This window comes from Camelus ferus, chromosome 11, assembly GCF_009834535.1.
Source record: "Camelus ferus isolate YT-003-E chromosome 11, BCGSAC_Cfer_1.0, whole genome shotgun sequence".
Classification (NCBI taxonomy): Eukaryota; Metazoa; Chordata; class Mammalia; order Artiodactyla; family Camelidae; genus Camelus; species Camelus ferus.
In genome coordinates this window covers 59,112,022-59,133,978 of record NC_045706.1, presented here as the reverse complement: position 1 = coordinate 59,133,978, position 21,957 = coordinate 59,112,022, and the positions used below count along the sequence as shown (strand labels likewise).

The window sequence follows — 21,957 nt, the reverse complement described above, 5'->3', positions numbered from 1 at the left end:
GTCATTTGTGGATTTTTGAATGATGGCCATTCTGACTGGTGTGAGGTGATACCTCATTGTAGTTTTGATTTGCATTTCTCTGATAATTAGTGATATTGAGCATTTTTTCATGTGCTTTTTGATCATTTGTATGTCTTCCTTGGAGAATTGCTTGTTTAGGTCTTCTGCCCATTTTTGGATTGGGTTGTTTATTTTTTTCTTATTGAGTCGTATGAGCTGCTTATATATTCTGGAGATCAAGCCTTTGTCGGTTTCACTTGCAAAAATTTTCTCCCATTCCGTAGGTTTTCTTCTTGTTTTACTTCTGGTTTCCTTTGCTGTGCAGAAGCTTGTAAGTTTCATTAGGTCCCATTTGTTTATTCTTGCTTTTATTTCTTCTAGGAGAAAATTTTTGAGATGTATGTCAGATAATGTTTTGCCTATGTTTTCCTCTAGGAGGTTTATTGTATCTGGTCTTATGTTTAAGCCTTTAATCCATTTTGAGTTGATTTTTGTATATGGTGTAAGGGAGTGTTCCAGCTTCATTGTTTTACATGCTGCTGTCCAGTTTTCCCAACACTATTTGCTGAAGAGACTGTCTTTATTCCAATGTATATTCTTGCCTCCTTTGTCGAAGATGAGTTGACCAAAAGTTTGTGGGTTCATTTCTGGGCTCTCTATTCTGTTCCATTGGTCTATATGTCTGTTTTGGTACCAATACCATGCTGTCTTGATGACTGTAGCTCTATAGTATTGTCTGAAGTCTGGGAGAGTTATTCCTCCAGCCTCTTTCTTTCTCTTCAGTAATGCTTTGGCAATTCTAGGTCTTTGATGGTTCCATATGAATTTTATTATGATTTTTTCTAGTTCTGTGAAATCAGGCTTGGTCACTCTTGAGCGCTTTGCGCTGTCCTCATTCTCCGGATGTTTTCCTGCCTCCCCATCCTCTGCCGGCCTGCAGTCTGTGCAGCAGATCCTTAAACCTCCCTCGAGGGGCACACAGTGAGCCCTATCTGAGATTTGTGACTTTCCCCTCCTGTACTCCCCATCCCCCCTCCCACCGGACAGCCCAGAGGACTGTTAACCTCTCCCTCGCTTATGCTGATGAATGTAGTGAGAGGAAAAGGGCAGCGGCATGGAGATGAGAAGGGGGAGCTTCCACTAGAGCTTTGACACCTCCGACTGCCCCGGAACCCATGCCAGCCAACAGTCGGATCTGTCTTTTCTCCTGGGGACAGGGCTTGTGATGAACTGCGTACATTTTATCTCTGACGGAGTTTTATGGCAGCTCCAGGTCGGTAGGATTAATTCTAAATGCTTTCCGGGGTACTCATTTCCTTCTAAACTGGAAATGGCTAGGTTCGCGATGAAAACTAGGACTCAGCTTCGGAATCTGCGTCTCCAATGCTCTTGCGAAGTTGGTGAAAAAGACAGCTGTGGGTTATGAAAGAGCCCATTTGGTGCCCGGAGCAGAGACTGCGAGGCTGCTGCTGTGGAGAATGGCCGGCCGGCCACCCACCCGAGCAGTGGAGCTTGACATTGTGGGCGCGGAGCCGTCGGCTGCAGGCTGGGGCAGCTCGGTCCCAGGGCCGCCATAGGGCTGTCCCCAGCCTTCAGTGCACTGTCCAGCCCATGGCGCTCACCTGGGAAGAGGACACTGGGCAGAGGGTGGGTTTATTTTTAGCTGTTGGTTTTCCTGGAAGGCAACGGGGGCTAATGATAATGAAGGGGTTCTGGGTGGCAGACATGTCCCCATAAGGCAGAGAGGCTAAAGTAGAGGCTTTGCAATCACAGCTCTAGTGCTTCTCTTGAGTCTCAGTTTTGCCATCTGTAAAATGGGGATGAGATAGAACTGCCCTCCTGGGGTTGCTGGGGTGACTAGATGAGACGGGGAGAGCACAGGGCTGGGCACAGTGCCTGATGCTCTGCCAGGATGTCTGTCACAGTCACTGTTCCTGGGGAGGACATGGTGGGCGGAGGCATGTGCTCCTGTTCAGCCCACAATGGCAGCCCTGCCAGCCCCTCCTCTCCAGCTTTATAACCTGGCACCAGCGTGGGCTTCTGCTTCAGCCTGGTGGATCTTCTTGGACGTGGACTTCCCCGCTCCAGACAGAAAATTGCCTTTCATTCATTAATTCACACAGTTCCCCCATGATGCTTTATTAAGCTACTATTATGTGCCAGGCTCTCTTCTTGGAGTTCAGAATGTGTAACAGTGAATCTGGATCCTGGGCCACTGGCCAGAGACACCTGCTGCTGCTGGGATGGGCCCCTTCGGATATGAGTCCCAGAGTCAGACAGGAGTCAAGGGGCCTCCTGGAGACCCGGCAGGGACTGTGGTCCTTGGGGCTCGATGTTCTGCTGTGTTCACTCCTCTGGTGGCAGCAGAGTGGGGCAAGTCAGATCTGCCTCTGTTACTTGAGGGAAGCGCTCTAGGGTCTGGTTTTCTTGTCTATGAACCAGGAATGTGAATTCTGCCGCCACGGGCTTGCTGTGCGGGGGCCGTGAATCGGAGCGTGTGGGGCCAGCACATGGAAGGTGCTGCATGACTGGATTGACTCCCCTCTTCCCTGACCCAGTGCTCCTGGCAGGGAGGATGTTTGCCCTTGGAGGAGGAGTGGGCTGGCCTTGGCCCTGGCAGCTGCGTTTCCGTCGCTGTGCCCTGCCCCTCTGGCATTGATCAAACTATTAGTCCAGTTGTCCCCATCCTCCTTGGAGCCCTAGAGCAGTCCTGGCATTTTCAGGGCCTTCCAGCGGCTGGTGATGGATGGCACCATGGTCCAGCCCTCGCTTGTGGCGGGCCCAGGTGAGGGTGGGCATGTGATGGATCAGGCCGGGGATGGTATTTTGGAAGGAAAGCTCAAATTATATTACAGGATAATACCCTGCCTCCCCTGGCCCCCACCCTGAATCCCATTTGTTATCTGGTCCAAGAGGTTCTGGCGGGAGTTAACTAGCTTGTGATGGATGGGCCGGCAGTTCTATTAGGCCTGCAGATCCTGGCTCTTAATTAATATAGATGTGGGTTTCACTGAAGGGCGGCATGGGGCCACAGAAGCCCTTGGCCACCTGTGTGAGCCCCCCGAGTGGCCTGGCTGCCGGGATCAGGGCATCCAGCCACGTCACCCCATCCTCGCAGAGTGCCTGCTGGCCTCTGCTGACCACGGCCCCATTATGACAGATCTCTGCCATCGTCTGACTTTTAATTACCAAAGTGAGGCGCCCTCCAGGCGGCGCAGGGCAGCTGCATCATGGACACCTTCTGGGGGAGTCAGCTCCCGCCCAGGGGAGGGTGGGGGAGCAGGGGGAGCAGCGGGTGCACATCTGTTTTCCTTCCCAGGCGTGGCCGTGGTTTCTGACCACCCGTGTGACGTTAGGGGAGGTGAAATGCCGGTGCATGTGTAAGAGAGTGAGGGCGCACTGTGTGTGTCAGTGAGTTGAATGGCACTGTGTGGGTGTCCGTGTGAGTGGGTAAGCAAGGGTGCAGGTATGTGTGTGCATGTGTGCATGCGAGCCGAGGGATGTGAATGTGTGTGAGCCTTGCGAGTGCCGGTGTGCTGGCACCTGTTTAACAGCTGGCTCTCCAAGAAAACAGAAAGCCCCGATTTAGAGTTCTGCTGGCTCCTGGGGTGTAAAGATTCCCATGGTGGCTGATTGTGAGCGTCGTGGCGTCCCTGATGGTGGAGTTGGGAAGGGATGATGCCCCATTATGTGGTATCTCAGATGCAGCATTCAAGGCTCCATGAACGTAGACAGTAGTAAACTGTAGCAAAATAATGAGGAAGTGATGAGCTTTGTGTGTTTGTCAATTTTGTTTGTAGTGTAATTTGTTTAATTATCCATTTACATCATTTAATTTATGGTGGCTGTGTTTAATAACCTGCTGGCAAAACAACTGAAAATGTAACAACAGGCTCTTGTGAGGTGGTCCGAGCCGGTTCCAGCACAGCACCGTGTGACTGAGTGTGCGTGTGAGTGAATGTGAGTATCAGGGGGCAGGTGAGTGTCTGTGAATGAGTGTGTGTGACGGCGTGAGTAGGTGGATGTGACTGTGAGCACAAGTGTGCCCTCTTGTGAGTGTGAACACGGAAGTGTGTGTGAGTGTACGTGCATGTGTGCACGTGTGTGCGTGCAGGGTGAGGGACAGGGGGCGCTCCTGTGCACCCAGCATAGACCTGGAGCTGAGCGGCTGTCTTCCCAAGACTGAGCCCCCTGCCCGCGCCCCCTCCTATATTTCTGTCCTTGGTTCTCCGCTCACCAGCCCTGGCAGCAGAACCCAGCGTTCTTCATATTTGATTCCTTTCTCGCTACCTTCTCTGCAGCCAAAGGCCCTCGTCTCCACCCCAGGGCCCCTGCCTGTGTTCAGGCTCCACTGGGCTATGCTTGGACCATGGCCTTGAGTTTCTGACGACCTCTGGACTTTTGCCTTCCAAGCTACACCCCCTCTTATGGGACTTGCCCACAGGAAGTTTCAAAATCAAACCCTCTCTCCCACCCCAGGGTGTGTCCGCACTGCCCTCTGTGGCCTGCCCTGACTTAGACTCCAGACTCATCTGCACGACACCCCTGGGACCCCCACTTGCTGCACCAAAGAGGGCCCTGGCGATGCCATCAGCCGGCCCACTGCCTCCGGACTCCAGCTCAGCCTGCTGCCCAGCTCCACCCCATCCTCCGCACTCCCCGAGGGAGACGAGGGCTCCTGCCCTCCTTCCGCCTGGTGCTGCCCACCCTTCCCTCAGGGGCTGGCACAGAAAGTTGTCCCTGGGACTGGTTTGTGCAGCTCTCTCCCTCTCCGCTGTGAGGACTTTGCGGGCAGTGAACCACCCCGACCTGGCACCCATCTGACACAAGGTGGTGTGGGGCTCTGTGTATGGTGCGGGCACGTGGGCAGAGCCCGGTCCTTCTGCAGAGGCGGCATCCGTAGGCCCCCAGAGAGGGACAGTGGCATCTGTGAGCCCCTTGCTGTGCTTCCCTCCTGGCTCTGGTTGGCACTGCCTCTTCAAAGGCAAGTTCCAGAGGAAACAAATTAAATCCGAGTAAATATCAGAGAGTAATTATGTAAATTAAATGCGTAAGTAAAAGAACACTTGTCATGAGGTCAACAGAGAGCTCTGAAGACAGAATCTTCCTGTACCAGGGCTAGGGAGGACGGGAGGGGCAGGGTGGTGGTAGAGGTGGCAGTGGAGATGGCATGTTGCTGGTGAGGCAGGCCCGTCTTTCCGAGCCCTCCCCACATGTGGACTCTGTCCCGGGTGCTTATGTCCATTGTCCCGCTTGCTCCCCAAAGTGGTCCTACTGCATAGGAGACATCACCCTGCCCATTTTACAGAGGTGGCAACTGAGGCTTGGAGAGCTGAGGAGCCACGTTCAGGTCACAGATGGCAACGTGTATGAGTCCATAGCTTGGTGTCAGGCCCCAAGCCTGACTCTCCCCTACTTGGGAGCCACTGCTCTGCTTTGGAAACGCCTCCACAAGAGTTGTGCAGCAGCTGCTCAGGCTGCCTGGCTCTGCCATGGGGGCCCTGGGCCTCCTGGCTGCCTCCAGAGCACCTGACTTTGCTGCCCCTCAGTCCTTCCTCTCTCAGAGACCTGGAGTAGGCCAGAGGGGTGAGGTTGGCACGGCTGGGAACACAGCCCTGGTCTCAACTGACCCGCAGGCCACCCTCATGGCCTTTCTGGCCAGACCCAAGAGTGCCATGTAGCCATCCTCCTCAGGGACACATCAGGCCCCATATCTCTCATGGCCCAACAGAGCCATCGGTGGGTCCCCAGGTGGGCTGCTGGGTTCCACTGGGCCTTTGGTCCTGATGTTCTCTCTGCCTGGGGTACCCTTCCCTCTCTTGTCTACTCAGAAAAGTCCCTGGACCTGCAGGCCCAGCTCCTGGGCTGAGCTCTCAGAAGGTTTCCTGGAGATCTTTCCTCCCTCAAACACTGCCTGGGAAAACAGACTCTTTCCCAGGTACTTCTTGTCAGTCCTAACACGTCTTCAAGCATTGCCGGCGTGTCTTTCCATTGAGCTCCTTGTCTGATCTGTCTCTCAAGCCTCCACAATGGTTATGGTCCAAAGTGGGTACCAGACACTTGCTTGAGGAAAGCCTGAGTCTGGGAGGTTGCACGTGGGGTCAGTCCCATACCCTTGTCACTGGGAGGTGGGAGGCTGCTGCTAGTCCCCGGGCAGCGGGGAGAAGGGTCATCAGGCAAGTCTGAAGATGTGGAACTCGGTCCAGGGTTGCTTTCATGTCAGCCCAGCCTGTCTGCCATTTCCAGGACTGTGGGCTTTCCCCTACAGTGATAATTTACAGAATTAATGAAGACACTGCATTTCATTGTGCAATGTCAGTTGTTAGTACTGATTGCAAATTAACAGCTGGTAATGGCATGCGTCATGTTTCCATCTTCTGGCTGTTTTTAAAAGCTAGACTCTGGTGTTTGACCAGCATGCTGCGTGGTCTGTCTGGAGCTCTGTGTGCCTGAGGTGACCCCTCTATTGGCATGGGCAGGGGTCTAGGGGAGGCCCTGGTTGCCACCAGCAAGTCCCATGCCTTGATGTGGCACAGAGCAGAGCCTCTGACAGTCTGGTGGTATATGGCTCTGGGGTTGAATTCCAGCCCTGTTCTGAGCCCAAGGGCTTATCTGGTAACTCCCCAGGGCTGTGTGAGGCTCAGCTTCCTCCGGGCATGTCCAGTATGTACAGTGGGCCGTGCTTCCTTTCTGAGGGGCCTGTTGGTGCCAGAATGATGCCTGTTGAAAAATGCCATTCTGATTCCTCACCCGAAAAAGATGGCAACCAAAGCTGTGGGACTTTAAGCCAATCCTACAAATCTTGGAGGAAGAATTGCTAAAAATCAATACCAAATACCTCGTCAGTGAAAGGTGACAGGAACATCAAACTTTATTTGTGAAAATTCTAAGAATCATTAGTGTATTATAGATTCTTCAAAAATATGATCTCACTCAGTTGACGGACGGGAATTGCAAATCAAAGGGACTATTTATTGCAGTGCGAATAAGGGACCTACTGGATTAAAAAAAATATTGATGGAGCCAGAGATTTGAAACATGAAAGACAGTAGCAGACCAACACCACAGAATTTTATCCAAATACTGGAACTCAAGTCAGAACAGAAGTTGGTGAAGAATTATTTTATAAACCGATTTTCATCATAACATGTGTAAAATGCAAATTTTGATCATTATGTAAATTAGTTACTTGGTGTAATTTACTTAATTCAAAGCACTTAATGCGGTGTGGTATGTTTTTTCCAAAGTGCCAGAGTAGACGCTTATTTTAAATTGTTTTTAATCTTGATCTTCCAGCCTGATTATTTAAAATGTTTTCCCCTTGTGTTTGTTTTTGAAATGGAAAGGAACCAAGTCTGGGGAGAAGTGAACAAGTTATGATCAGGCAATACCCTCCCTTGCCAGGGCTCACACATGGACCCCTGGGTCTGAAATGACACGTGTGTGCACACACCATGTAAACGTGCTCAAAGGAATTATCCAGACGACCCTTCCTTCTTTTTGGAGTCTGCTCACGTACAATTTCGTGGCTGGTTCTGAGATCTGTTTGAGCCAAAGTCTCCTGGATATTCCTGGCCCTGATTATGGGCAGAAATGTGGTCTCTTTCCCAGAGAGTTTTCAATGGCAGACGCTTTCCCTTCAGCCACTTTACAACTTCGGGATTTCCATTATCACGGAAGGGAGAGCCGACCTTTTTAGTCTTCTATTGTGTTCTCAGCATTGTCGAGATGGCACCTCCCTTCTTGATGAGCCTCTAGAACAAGAGAGATGATTTGTTCATTTGGGGACCCTTTTGGGGGCGTTGCCAGTGCTGATGAGAAGGTTGGAAGGGGGCTGCCAGCTGCCGAACATCTATTTTGCACTCTGCCAGCAGTAATGGGTGCCACTCAGGGGAGGATCACGGAGCTCCTAGGAGGAAGGGGGGGTTAGCTCTGTTTGCAAATGAAGAAATAGGCTCAGAGACGTGGCTGCCAAGGTCACTGGGCTAATGAAGGGTGGGATTCGAACCCAAGCCTGTGCTTATTCTGTGCCTTCTGGTGGGGGTAGTGTGGCCAGGGGGGCTGCTTCTGCGTGCCCCTCCCTTAGCTGCATCCCAGGTCACCATGGAGCAGGTGTTGTGTTATCACTCAGGTATGGTGAGGCCAGCAGATCAGGAGACAACTTCCATTGAAAAGATGGTTTATTCCTCACCATTCCCAGGTGGAGGGGCCATGCCATGCCGTGGGTGGCCAGCAGGGGAGGCACCAGGGTTATCAGGAGGCAGAGGGAGAAGGGACACGATGGGCAAGAGCCCTTGATGCGATTTCTGCAGGAGAGAATGGGCGAAGTGGGGTAAGCAGGCTTAGGAGTGGTTAGTTTGAATAATGTTGGCACGCTCTGGAGTGCAGGGGTGTCCCGAGGTGTCTGGGACCTAATTAATGCAGGTGGCTAGTGGTTCAGAGTGTGAGTCCCTTAGAGGAGGTGATTGGGGTGTGAGCTCTGGGGTGGTTGGTTTGCACATAAAAGGGATGCTCTGGGGCCAGTTATTTACTGTCTCTAGGAAGAGATTATCCCTTTGAGGGATAGTCCTCTAGGATCAGCAAGGCCCCAGATGTCAAAGCATCAGATTATAGAAAATAAAAGACATTGTTAATACAGAGAACGTGGTTTGGCGAGGGTGGGGGTTGGGTACGAGATGTCACTCTGGAGGACTCCCAGGGCCAGCTGGGCAGCTGAGACTGTGACCAGGGCAGGGGAGGCCTCCCTCCAGATGAGAACCTTGGCAAGAAGACATAGAGAAGTTGTCTGTGCCCCCAGCAGAGGTAAGACAGCGCCTGAGGGTCTTCCTGCTCCCCTGAAGCCAGCCCTGGCCTGGGCCCTGGGGGCATTTGCTCTGGGGGACCTTGTCACCTCATGACAGGGAGAGGCCTGCATCCTGCTTTACTGAGAGCTGGAGGGATGGGCCACATCCGTGCGTCTCTGCTGCTCCCTTTGCTGAACTCGTGACTCCCATAGAGGTAGCTTTTGTCACACCCACAGGGATTGATCACACATCCATGAAATGCAGTCTGGCACATAGGACTTGCTCAATACATAGCAGCGCGGGGCCACTCTCTGCTTCAGGCTTCGTCTTACCTGAGGGACTGAGAGCTCTTTGAGGACAGGGCTGTGAAGTTTTAAAATTCTGCTGCTCCAGGGACTGGACTAGGGCCTGGCCTAGAACAGTGCTCAGGAAATATTTGAGGGAGGGAGGGAGTATGTAGTTGGATAGCTGAGTAATGGGAGATGTTAGGCACCAGATGGATTCTGAGAAGAGGGAAGGGGTATACCTTTTGATTGGAGCCACAGGAGATAGGCCTTTGTGATCTCTTTTCTGAGAAATGGTGGCTGCTCCCTCACCTGCGGACACAGCGTCTGTGGCACCCCGGTTCTGTAGCTGTTCCATGACTGACAAAGATGGTGGCATCCTGAGTTGGTACTGGGAGGAGAGTGAGCAAAAAGGGGGAGAGGAGCCGGGGCAGGGGTCTTGGAAATGAACTTGAATTTGGGTAAACTATATCTGGGAAGAAATTCAAACCGTGTATGTAGGGGCAAGCTAAGAAAGAATTTAAAAAAAAAGTCTGTAGAATGAAAGTTGTGTCTCAGCGTTTGGAGAATTTGCCAATAATCCCCAAACTCATCTCACTGTGCACTTCTGGGTGTGAGGTGGCAGCCTTCATACGCACATGTGTATATTACAGATGGTAAAGTATTCTTTATAAGTACTCACCGCGCTTGGACATTTCTTGGAAATTGAAAATTGTATGGGAAGCAATTTGAAATGTGTTCTTTCATTTCATTTACTTTTCAGAAAGTGTTTAAAATACCCATGAGTATATGATTTTTTTTTTCAAGAATAGTGGGATAGTCTCAGCTATAACCTTAGGTTCTGAAGAAAACTCTTGCCCAGTTTCCATTTCTCGCTTAGCGGGGTTGTACCTCCACTGGATACACAACAATCGTGTGGTTGCTGAGGTCACGTGGGGCTTCAGGCTGGTTCTTGCTTTGATTCAGTTTGATTGCATGGACTTCGTCTGTGACTCTGCGCTAGGCACCGAGCCTTGGGCTTAGATAAAGAAATGAGAAAGATTTAGTCCCTGCTTCCCGTGTCCTTGAGCTTTGAAACTTGGAGGAGGCATGAATTCTGACTTGAGGATCCCAGATGGCCTGAGGGGAGGTATGATTTCTATTGAGTCTTGACGGAAGGGTGAGGGGTCTGTAGATTTCAAATTGGAAGCTTCTAGGCTGAGAATGTGCGTGTGTGTATTGGGGGAGTGATATGGGTGTGTGTGTGTGAGGGGCGTGTGTTATGATGTGTAGGGGAGGATGTCTAGGGAAGGGCAAAAAGCTTCTTTTTCTGGAGTTTGGGGGCACGGTTTCTGGTGGTAGCAGGGAGAGGGGGCATATCGCTGATGGCGATACAAAAGCAAAAATAGAAGAAGCCGTTAGGATGAGAGAGTCTCTTACGTGCCGGGCTAAGATGCATGGAGTTTATTTACGTCCAGTAATAAAGTCTCTAGAGGGCTGATTGTTTATTTGTGATTGATGGTCTCTTTTGAGAATATTAATTTCTTGGCAACTTTAAAATACATGTGTTACTCATGGAAGGTTTTAGAGGAAGGTTGTATCATGAGCAGATATGAACTTAGAAACCATCCTACTGGAAGGTATTGGAGGGAAGGACCCCACGGTCAGGGGGGCCTCGTAGGAGGCGGTGGCAGAGGTCCCAGGGAGGAACTGCTGGGGCCTGAACCTGGGACGGGGTCATGGAGATGGGCTCATGGAGGGATGTTTAGGAGAAATTGAAAGTCTTTGGCCAACCTGGATGTCCGGTTTTGATGTTCTCCGAGCCTGACTGACGAAATGGGAGATGCCGGGGGAACCCCAGGAATGTGGGGATGGGAGCAAGGGGAGGGGGTTGGGAAACCGCTGCCTGGAGGCCCAGGGAGGAGAGGGCTTCAAGGACGGGTGGTCACAGGCTGGGTGCTCTGGAGAACCCATGGGAAACGAGGAGAGAGGAGGGTCCCTGTTTGTTGACAGCATTGGCAAGAGGTTTACAGCCACGCTGTGTGGGTGGAGATGGGCAGAGAGGTGAGTGCTGGAAGTGCCAGATGGTGCCTGGGCCCAGCATGGGGGAGCTGGTCTGCGGAGGGGAGGAGGGATGGAGCAGAAGAGGCCCAGGGCTCGGGCACTGGGGCCGTGTGGGCTCACCTCCTCCACTGCTGGTGGCGGTGCCCTGGTGCCCGCTGAGCCCAGCTTCCTTCCCTGGCTGCTCCGGAGTAGCTGGCTCCCCACTCCTCCCTATTCCTGGTCCCTGTTGTGGGCTGACCAAGGCCCTTCTTCCTTTAGTGTCCCAGATGCCTCACTCTGGAACGTTCCACGTTCTGTTTCTTTGGTCAGGAGTGTTCTTCCCCGGGGGTTTCCAGCGGGGGCTGCTTCTCACTGATGATCCTCACAGGCGCCTCTCCTACCCCTGCCCCCCACCCCCCTGCAGTTCCCTCCAGCCCGACCTCTCCTTTCTTTCGAGCTCTCATCATTGTTGGAAATGATCTATTTAGCACTTTGTTGCTCTGTTTCTGGTCTCTTCTCCAGCCCCAGAAATGTGAGTCCCATGGCAGTGGGAACACCGTGCATCCATTCATTCTTGTCTCCCAGCCCCTAGGAGAGGGGCCAACACAGAGGAAGCTCTCAGTGAACGTTGGAGGGAGGAAGGGGTGACTAAGTGTGGACAGACGACTCCAGTATTGGAAAGACTCCTGGTGACCAGGTCCCTTGAGAGCCCAGAGGATGGGCCCGGGAAGCTAGACCTTGTTTCCTCATAGGAGTGCACTGGCCCGTGGTCCCTGAACTGCTTCCTTTACTGGGGAGCAAGGTGCCTCCCCTGAGAGCCTCTCCCTGTCCCTGTGGGTGGCCATTGCCTTTGTCCAGGGTTCATACCTCCCCTTGGAGAGCTGTGGGTTGTTTTGTTTTCTTCTGCCCTTTCTGAGAAGGGGCTGATATGAGGCCCACAGTGGCCCCATCATCTCCTCCCCAGTGGAGGTGGGTGTGGTTGATCAGCGAAGGTGGACCAGGCTGGCCAGTCTACACAGAGGGCTCCCAGTGGAAAGGCCTGGGCCAAGGTCCGGAACTCCACAGGGGCCAAGGGGCTCCTGGAATGCCCATTCTGCTGCCTGAGAGCAGCCCCAGCTCTGTCCTTCGTTTAACTTCTTGGTGGACAGCTGGCTTCCTTGGGGCAGATGGGGTAGGGTGGCTTTGCAAACTCAGTCTCTTGTAAGGAGAAAGGGCGCTACTGGAGAAGCGGGCTTCCTCAGCCCCATTCCTGGGGAATGGCAGGAGGGCTGCAGAGTTACTGGTGCCCTGTTATTCTGCCCTCCACCCCGGCCCTCCCCAAGTGCAGCTGAATAAGACCTTCAGAGGCTGAGCGCTGACCTTTTCAGCCAGGTGGGAGCAGGCGGCTGTAGCCAGGGGCCGTGGTCCCTCGGGAGCACTGCCTTCAGCTCCGTCTCTTATTGCAGGTATGAGGCACTAGCCCCTGACAGGGAGCTTAAACTCTCTCTGATGGCTCAGTTCCATCAGGGGTTGCCCAAAGAGAAGGCAGAAATGCAGCAGCTGAGGGTGTGCAGGAGCTCTGAGGACTCGTGTTCTCCATGTATGCATGTCCTTGTGTGTCACTGTGGGTCCTGAGATGGTTGCCATGTCCCACAGTACCCCCTATTCCCTGAGGCAATGAGACAGTCCCATGGGTTGAGATGGATTTAGGCAAGAGGACCTCAGGGAACAGCCTGAAGGGGACTTCTCCCCCAGCCTGGGAGGACCCGCCGTGCTGCTATGAGACATGAGATCAATGAGCCCCTTCCAGGCTCGTGGACCCACAGGCACACACAGAGCCAAGCCAGAGCCCCCATTGTGCATGCACTAGTGTAAAGCTGCAGAAAGCAAGGGCCTGCAGACCTGGCCAGTCTCTGCCACTTTCAAGACTTGCAATGGCCTTGGAAGGCGTCAGAAGAGGTGTGGGGGCTGCTAGACGGTGGGTCTCAGAGTGCTACCTGCACGCCTGTCCCAGCCGGCTCTCACTGTCCTGCCGGCTGTGCTCAGATCTGGGTCAGGGCCAAGGCCATGGGGCAGTGAGGACCGTTGGTGTCCAGGTACAGGAATAGGGCTGGAGATGCTACCAGTGTCCTTGCCTCAGGACTGGCTTGCAGTCACCCTCCTGTGGGAAAGCTCTGTGTAGGGGGGTGACGTTTTAAGACACAGGCCTTTCAGTGAATTTTTCCTAAGGTGTATTAGATATAAGGCATCTGGTGAACTTGGTTAGTTACTGCTGAGAAGCAAACCATCTGCAAACTTAGTGGCTTAGAACAACAGTCATTTTTTATTTGTGTGTGTGTGTGATTCTATTGATCAGTGGAGCAGTTCTGCTCTGGGCTCGCTCGTGCATTTGAATTCGGCTGGCATGCAGCTCGGGGTGGCTGCCTGGGCCACCTGGTTCTTCTCCTTGTGTGTCTGTATCCGTCTGGGAGGCTAGCTGGGGGCTGTTCTCGTGGCTGGTGGTAGGATCCCAGAGTGGAAACAGAAATGCACAGTTATTCAAACCTCTGCTTACACCAAGTCACAGTTGTCTCATAGATCAAAGCAGGTCCTGTGGTTGAACCTAGAGTGGGAGCTGGAAGGGTCTTCAGAGTCATGGGCAAGAGGCATGGGAATGGGGGGCCAGAATGCGGCTAATTCCCATATTGGGGAATGTTGTTTACATCGAGCTAGTCTAAAGACAGTTTCTTAGGCAGTGCCGTGCATTAGAACTTTCTGTGATGATCCATCACACATGCTGTCTATCTGCTCTGTGCAGGATGGTAGCCAGATGTGGCCATTGAGTACTTTGCATGTGGCTAGTGTGACCGAGGAACTATGTGTGACTTTATTTAATTTTAATAAAATTAAGTTTAAGTTTAAATAGCCACATGTGGCCAGTGCCACCCGAGATGGAAGGGGAACCATCACGGGCCATGTGGGCACATTCTGCTGATTTGGACTTGGGGGTCTGCTCGGTGCTGAGATGCTCTCAGGCTTACCCTTGGCAGGCTGAGTTGTGCTGTGCTCAGGAGAGAGCGGGGCAGGGTTGACACAGCCCTGGGTTTTTTTGGTTGGGGGTCCCCTCCCCCTGCTGTGTTTCTGTTCCTTGAACCATCTCTGCCCATGTGCCCTCCCATCGCCTCTGACCAGTGAAGAAGATCTGAAAAGCCTCTTCAAACTTTTCTTTCAAGAGGCATTGCAGCTGTGATCTCTAGGGGCCCAAGCAGGCTGATGAGAATTGCATGGCTTCTCTGAGTGTCCAAGGGGTGTTGACAGCCCGGGGCCTGTGTGTGGGGAGCCCCTGGTGCTGGGGAAGGCGTACGGCATTGTGTGGTCCTCCATCTGTCACCTTCCCTCACCTGGTGGCTTTGGGGGAGCCCTGGGGCTTGGTCCTGCTTCCTGGCACCTTTTCCTGTCTGAGTCAGGGGGCAGAGCAACTGAGACCACCCTGCTTTGTCAGGCAGGCAACTCTGGGCATGTGTCTGTGCCTCAGGGGCCAGGCTGCCAATGGACAAAGCTGGCTAAGTCATGGCTGAACTTGAACACGTGGACTTGAATCCCAGTCACACATTTGCCATCTCTAACTGGGCCTTCATTTGGGCACTGCTGTGCCCTCCCCACGGACCATTAGGAAGTTGGCTCTCTGTGACCAAGCAGGTGGTAACTTCAAGAACTGTGGCTCCTCACAGTCCAATGACAGTGGTAGTCAGGGACTTTCATCCCCAGTTTACAGATGGAAACACTGAGGCACAAAGTGGACAGATGATTTGCCTAAGTGTTTAAGGAGCTGTACTGAGTTCTAAGTGTCTGAGTCCAAGGCAGGTGCTCAGACCCTATTCCAGGGTTTCCCCCCATGGTGAGAAGTGGGGACCCTGTGCATATTCCCCGAACCCCCCAGTTGTGGGTGCCATGGTACTCTGGTCTCCCAGGCACTGTGCTTGTTTGTCCGTGGCTGCTCTTGTCATGTCCAGCTGGGACTAGACTTAGGGGTGAGCCGACCTCCTGGCAAGATTGGCACCCGAGAGACCTCTACAGAGGTTTGCGTGGTGCCTGACACGCATGGAGTTCAAGAAGCTTGTGGAGTGGGCATGAAGTGAAAGTCTGGGACAGGAACTGGTTGAGAAAAACAGTTGGGTTGGATTAACGCTGTATACTTTGGATTTGATTTTGGGTGACCAGATGGGCCAGGGAGTGCCTGGGTAGCCCATGGACATCTCAGATATTGTGCGATGTGGGCCGGCCCAGAGGCTCCTTTGGAGGGGCAGCTCAGGTGCGGGGCCTGCCTTTGGGAGCTGGAGCACAGATATGGACCAGATGGAGGAAACATCCCAAGCTTGTAAAATGGCCTGTGCGTTGAGACTTTGGGCTGCCAGGGACAGAAATCCAGCCCAAGTTGGCTTAGGCAAGAAAGGGTATCCTTTGACTCAAGGAACTGAAAAATCCAGGAGGAACAGGCTTCACACACAGACCCAGAGGCTTAACTGACATCAGCAGGGCCCTGCCCTACTCTTGGACCTGCTTGCTGTCTTGTTGACTTCATTCTCGGCCAGCTTTCCTTCTGGCTCATGCAGCGATGCTACTGTGAGAAAATTTGGGCTTAGCTTTTAAAAAAAATTAAGCAGCCCTGGCTTTCACAAGAGTAGGTTTGCTCTGAGCCCCAAGCTCCTTCCAGACGCCTGCTCCCTGACTCACTCCAGCTTCTCATGCTTCCCTCCTGCCCGGGGCTTGCGTCCTGCCCTCTTGGCGACCACAGGGGAAAGAGCAGGCCTCTCTCCCAGATGTCCCACCAAAGTGCCAGGATGGGGCTCAGTCCAGCACCGTCCTCCTGGGCCACTTGCTCACCTCTGAACCAGACAGGATGTGAAGTTCTGGTTGGCCTTGGGGTGAGAGTCACCCCTGCAGGAAAGAGAGTGGAGGAGGAGCATTTCATCTGGGAAAACTGGGTCCCTGGAACAAGAGAGAGTCCCCAGCCTCGGGGCTGGGAAGTGAGGGTACAGGCTGTTCAGTTACAGGACTGGGACAGGGACTGAGGGTGGGCCCGCCCGCCCTAGCCAGGGTGGTCAGTGGCCTTAGCTCACCACTGAGGGTCAAGGAGCCACAGCCCTGGGGAGCAGAGTGAGGTGGAGGGAATGGGGTCCAGGGCTAGGGACCACCAGCACATGTAGCAGTAAGGACAGAGGGCCAGAACTTACACTTCCACTGGGTGAAAGCGATAGGGAGAGAAAGGGAGCTGATCAAGCAGTATGCAGGATGCAGGATGCAGGATGCAGGATGCCGGATGCTCTCTGGCCAGAGGACCTATTGGATGGCAGAAAGTGCTCCCCATGGTCGAGGACACTTACCCAGGGGCTGGATGCTAGTGTGGGACGTTCGGACAAAATAGATGTCTTCCATCCTCTGCTCAGTGAACCACGGAGGCAGGCTTGAGCCCTTGCTCAAGGCCTGTAATGGGGGGTAGCACTGGAGTTAGACGCCCTCCAAGGTCCCTTCCCGCTTAAAGATGGTTCTCTCCCCTCCTCTTCCCCACTGCTCAGATATCCGTGGGCTCCAAAGCTTTCTGGACCAGGCCTCGCGGCTGGGCCTTGACGTCTCTTTACAAAAGGTGGACAAGAATATTAGCCACGTGTTCACCAGCCTCTTCACTACGATGAAGACGGAGGAGCTGAACCGCTACCGGGACACGCTGCGCCGCGCCATCCTGCTGCTCAGCCCGCAGGGGGCCCATTCCTTCATCAACGAGGTAGGTGGTGGGGCCTGGAGCCCCAGGAGCACTGCCCAGGGCGTGGCTCGGGCGTGGCTGAAAAATGACGTGGGGACCCCTGGGTGCTGCGCCCACAGCACATACCATGTGGGTCCCGCAGAACAGCTTGGCTCTTGACTGGTCCCCCACAAGTGACCCAAGGCCTGCCCAGATGCTGAGAGCCTGGGGACGGCTAGCGGGAAGCTTGGATATAAGTCACTGCCAGAGATTTCTGCGGCAAAACTCAGGCTGCTGTTTGTTGCCTTTTTTTTTTTTTTCCTTTTAATTTTCCTCTCTTTGTTGACAGGTGTAAGCCTCTAGGGATAAAATAAATTTCCAGCTCCCAGCAGAGGTGGGCAGCTTTGCTTTGGGACGTGTTAGCTCCTGGAGGAGGTGTCATTTGCAAATCACCAAGTGATACTTGGTCCATGAGCTTATTTTTTTGATGCCTGAGATAATCAATGATTTTTTAAAAACACTTCTATTAGGGGTGAGGACCTTCTAATGAAGTCAGGGCCCACCAGTTTAACAAATTATCCATTAACTTGAGAACAGACAACTAGAAATACTCCATGAGCTGGCTGATTGGTGCCGTCTAATGGCAGAGAGGTGACGACCTGGAGTTGGCAGGTCCCTCTCAGCCTGGGTTGGTTTCGGGGTTATATGTGGGGGTGGAGGAGCAGTGTGCCTGGCAGCAGGGGCGATATGAAGGGGTCAGGGGGCGGCCGAATGCTCCCTGCGGTTTTCTTTCTAACCCCAGTCACCTACCTCATCGGCCCTCTCTGCTTGAACGGAAAATGAAGCGAAAGGCAGAGTTATACGAATTCCATTTGATGTCTTTCCCTTGCTTATTCTGCTCTCTCCTCTAATTAATTGTTACTCAAAATGCCGCCTCATGCATCAGGAACCAGCGCGAAGCCCACTGCTGGAGAACTTAAAATTCGGAACACTTAGTTTGGTGCGGTTGGCCGACAGCCCTGCCGCTCCGGGCCGATCGGGCCCCAGATCCCGCTGCTGGTCAGCCAGGCCGTGAGGTCCGGGCGGCGCTCGGCATGTTCACCGGGACACATTTCCCTGTGTGAAGTGATTCAGGCCAGTGATGGGCAGGCTGGGATTAGCAGCACTCCTGTGTCCGGGCTTTCTCAGAGTGTTCCCAGCAGTGGATGTGCTGAAGTCTGCCCTTAGGAAAGCATTCCTCCTTGCTAAACTCCCCCAGCTGGGGTCTGCCCTGGGGGTGGCGTCTGCTGACTGTCGCCAGGCTCCTCCTCTCCTCCTGTTGCCAGAGAGTAGGTTCTTGTCTCACAGCAGAAAGAATTCAGAGATGAGACAGGGAGGTCAAGAAAGTGAAGTGAGGATTTATTAAGGGATGGTTAGTACACTCTCAAGGGGAGAGCTCAGGTGAGCAGCTGCCCTGAGTTTCTTTGGCAAGTTGGTTACATAAGGTGTAAAAATGAAAGGGTGGAATATTCATTGAGGAGGGAAGGTTTTGGGGTCCTATTCTCAGATTTTCATCCCAGCTCCACCTTCCTGAGGGGAGGAGGGATTTTTGTCCTTATTTAGTCTGGATTGGAAGTGTCACAGCGCCGGTGCATGATGGGTTCTTCTAATCTGCAAGGCTAATTTTATTGAAATGAGGGCATAATGAGCATTGGAGCACAGACACTGGAGAGTCCTGCCTTTTCCCACTTTTCTTTGTCAGCTTCCAAGCCACTTGTCACCCCAAAATGTGTGACCGCTTATTAGCCGAGAAGTTCCTGCTTTTCTTTCTCTGCCCAGGAAGGGGCATCTGTTGCTGACATGATGTGCAGTTTCCTGCATTTGGCCTGTGCCCCTCCTTTTTGCCCAAGTCCTGCCATCTTGCCTGCATCCCCCTTTCTCTGCTCATATCTAGCGGTCTGCCTGCTCTACCTCTTCTCCCCAGTCCCTTGCCTCCCCTCCTTGCTTCCTTTCCTCTTTGCCACTGCCCTGCTGTTAAGCTTGCAAGTAGGAAGGACATCCGCTTTGGAGGTGAATAATTTGAGGGCAAGTCTCAGCTCCCCCGACTTCCTCTTTGTGTGACCTTGGATGATTTGCCTCGCCTTTGTAACCTCAGTGTCTTCTCAAAGTCGGGATGGGATGGAGGAGGCGATGGACACAATAAAGCACTTGCTGCACAGCTTCTCAAGAAGCATCCGTTCTCTTTCACTGGACACATTCATCATTTCCCTTCCAGATGAATTCAGCCCTTACCCTGTTTCTAGGCCCTGGGAGGATTTAACACATACCCAAGACTGGCCGAAAGATGTTATTTCCAAGTGGTTAATTATGCAAACTCCTGCAGTGTTGGATGCACTTGGCTTTGCTTTGGCCTGTTGCCTTCTTGATCTCCCCGGACTGTGCTTGCAAAGCCCTTGCTTTGCTGGGTGATGGGGAGCTGCGGTGGCCCCTGGAGTGGCTGCTCTTAATGTCAAACAAGAATGACAGGTCCCCGGGGAGGGGTGGCCAGAGACTGCGGGAGAGGACAGCACCTGGGCTTCACTGCCTCTGGCTCCAGCTGCTCAGAGTCTTGGTCTCTGGTTCCATGTGCCTCCCGCCCACTGGGAGGGATACCTGCCCACCGTGGGCCTGGCCCTCTGTGTGCCTTCTCTAATCCTCACACTTTGCAAATAAGGCGACCGAAGCTGAAGAAGAGAAGTGACTTGCTAAGGTCATGAGAGCAGCCACCAGGGGGTTGAACAGGACTCAAGTCCAGACTGACCCACTCCAGAGCCCTTCCCTGCCGTGTTGCTGGAATGACTCCAGGCACACCTCGCTTTAGGACGCTTCCCAGATGTTGTGTTTTTTACAAATTGAAGTTCTGTGGCAACCCTGGATTGGCAGAGGTGGTTAGTATTTTTCTTTAGCAATAAAGTATTTTTTAAATTAATCTATGTGCATTGATTTTTTTTAGACATCGTGCTACTGCACACTTAATAGACTCCAGTGTAGTGTAAACATAACTTTTATTTACACTGGGAAACAAAAAATTTGCATGAGTTGCTTTATTGCGATATTTACTTTATTGCTGTGGTCTGGAACCGAACTCACGATATCTCCAAGGTTGGCCTGGACAGAAAATACAAGCGTAGCAGTTACTGTAGTGGGTAATACACAGCTGTGCTGGCTTCATGGGAGAGGATATGGTTCAGCTGCTTCTGTTCGGGGTCTGGTATAGGTTTTTAGGGTGCCTCTGCTCAGAGAATTTTAGTGCATCTGTTGAGTGTGGTGGGGAAGGAATCTGGACCCTGGAGGTGAATGTGACCTGTATGGCCAGCCCGCCCGGCAGGTCCCCTAGGATAGACTTGGTGATGCCAATGCTGGAATAAAACCTTTGTTCATCGCCCAGAGGCATTGCTTGAGCCTTGTGAGCAGAATGACCAACCTCTTCTTTGTTGTGACAAGGACAGAGGATGTTCGCCAGCGTGACCCACTGCCAGGACATGTCCTGAATTTTATGAAACACCAAACACTGGTGTGGGGATGTAAATGGCCTCATAGCCCCACTGCTATTGAGGACACATTGATACTGTGTCCCACCAGGCCTGGCAGGGACAAGTTATAGTCACTTTTTTCCCCATTCTAAGGGCCTGGCTGATGGGAGTGAGGGATAAAGATGGTCCTGCTTGGATCTTTTACATCTTGCTACCTGTGAATCTGCTGGGCAGGCCGGCACTGTCACTGTCCTTAGTGACAAATTCTGCATGATACAGACATGGCTTTCGGGACCCATCAGACTGTCCATGTGCTGTGCTGGGAGATGCCTCCCTGCCCAGTGTCCAGGCACCCTCATTCACTGCAGCAGTTGAGGGGGCTTGGCCAGGCGGCCCACGCACCACTGGTGTCTCTGTGATCCCACTTTGCAACCAGGGGCTGTGGGTTTGGAGAGCCTGGCTTTTGATGGCAGGTGGGTGGCAGGAGCGGGTGCCACAGGCCGAGGCACTGGGGTCTGCTTGGGTGGCCCTGTGGCCTCACCTTTTATCACTCAGTCAGTCTTGCATCCACATTCCCCCCTATGAGATCTTTTTATCACAGTTTTAATAATCACCACATCAGTACAATATCTTTAAGAGGCTCCCCTTGGGGAGACTGGGCTCAGGGGTGACAGAACCCTGGTCCCCTGGTTCCAGAACTGGACCCCCCCCAGGGAGCTGCCCTTGGGGGCTGCCAAGGACACAGGCCATGGAGGGAACCCTTCCCTGGACTCAGCACTGGGGCTTTCTGAGTGAGGGGAGGTGGCCCTTTCCAATCGCCCCTAATTGGGAATGAGTTGGACTCATTCTGTCCTGAGCTGGGCCTCCGTTCTTCTCTGGACCTTTGTCTGCTAAGCAGGGGCTTAGTGGGCGGTGACAACCATCTGTGATGCTCTCCTCATGTAGCTGGCAGCCGAAGCCACCAGCCCGGGGAGGTGGGGGTGTGGGCATCCTCTCCTTACTCCAGGGCTGCAGAAGTCCACCATCAAGGTGACAGCTGCCAAGAAGGGTCGAGGGCAGGGGTCTCGCTTCTGGCAATCCTGCCTGTGGCTGTTGGAGGTCCCCCCCCACCCCCCCGCTCAGGAGTCTCTCATTTGTCCAGCACTGAACGAGCCCGAGTGCTGGGCCCAAGGGCTGCTGCCCCTGCTCTCATGGGGAGGACAAGAGATGTAAGCAGACCCCCTTCACCTATAAAAGCAAAGGTGTGGACCAGGTCCTGTGAGAGCACTGAGGACAGTGATGTCTTCTGCCCGAGATGGGGTGGTCAGGGGGGGCGGTGGTCAGGGAACCTCCCTGGAGTAGGTGACACTGGATCTGGGTCTATAGGAATGAACTTCCATTACCCTCCCTGGCCAAGGTGGGGCTGGAGACAGGAGTGTGGAGAGCCCCAGTGTCTGCAGGGACACGTGTCATGCGGTTGTGCAGGGTTGGGAGTGGTGGGGCCGAGGCTGGGATGTCAGCACAGAGGGCTCTCTAGTCCAGGGTGGGGAATCCAGACTCAGGATGGGTTTGTTCCTGGGGTCCCTTTTCGGGTCTCCGAGGTTAATAGTCTTTGGTGGTCTCTGTAACCACAACCCCCGTGCGTGGCATGCATGCCTTCCTGTTTTTTCTTCTCCAGGTCAGGTTTGATGGGGAGACCT

The 21,957-nt window shown here is 53.2% G+C and overlaps 1 protein-coding gene across 3 annotated transcripts in view; it reads left to right on the top strand.

Annotated features, from left to right (window-relative positions):
- GRID1 (glutamate ionotropic receptor delta type subunit 1) overlaps positions 1–21,957 on the top strand; it is a 611,661-nt gene that overhangs the window by 166,146 nt on the left and 423,558 nt on the right. For all 3 annotated transcript variants that reach the window (XM_032491610.1, XM_032491611.1, XM_032491612.1), the window contains exon 3: positions 16,624–16,829. In XM_032491610.1, coding sequence (XP_032347501.1) covers positions 16,624–16,829 — 206 coding nt within the window. The remainder of the gene's footprint in view (positions 1–16,623; positions 16,830–21,957) is intronic.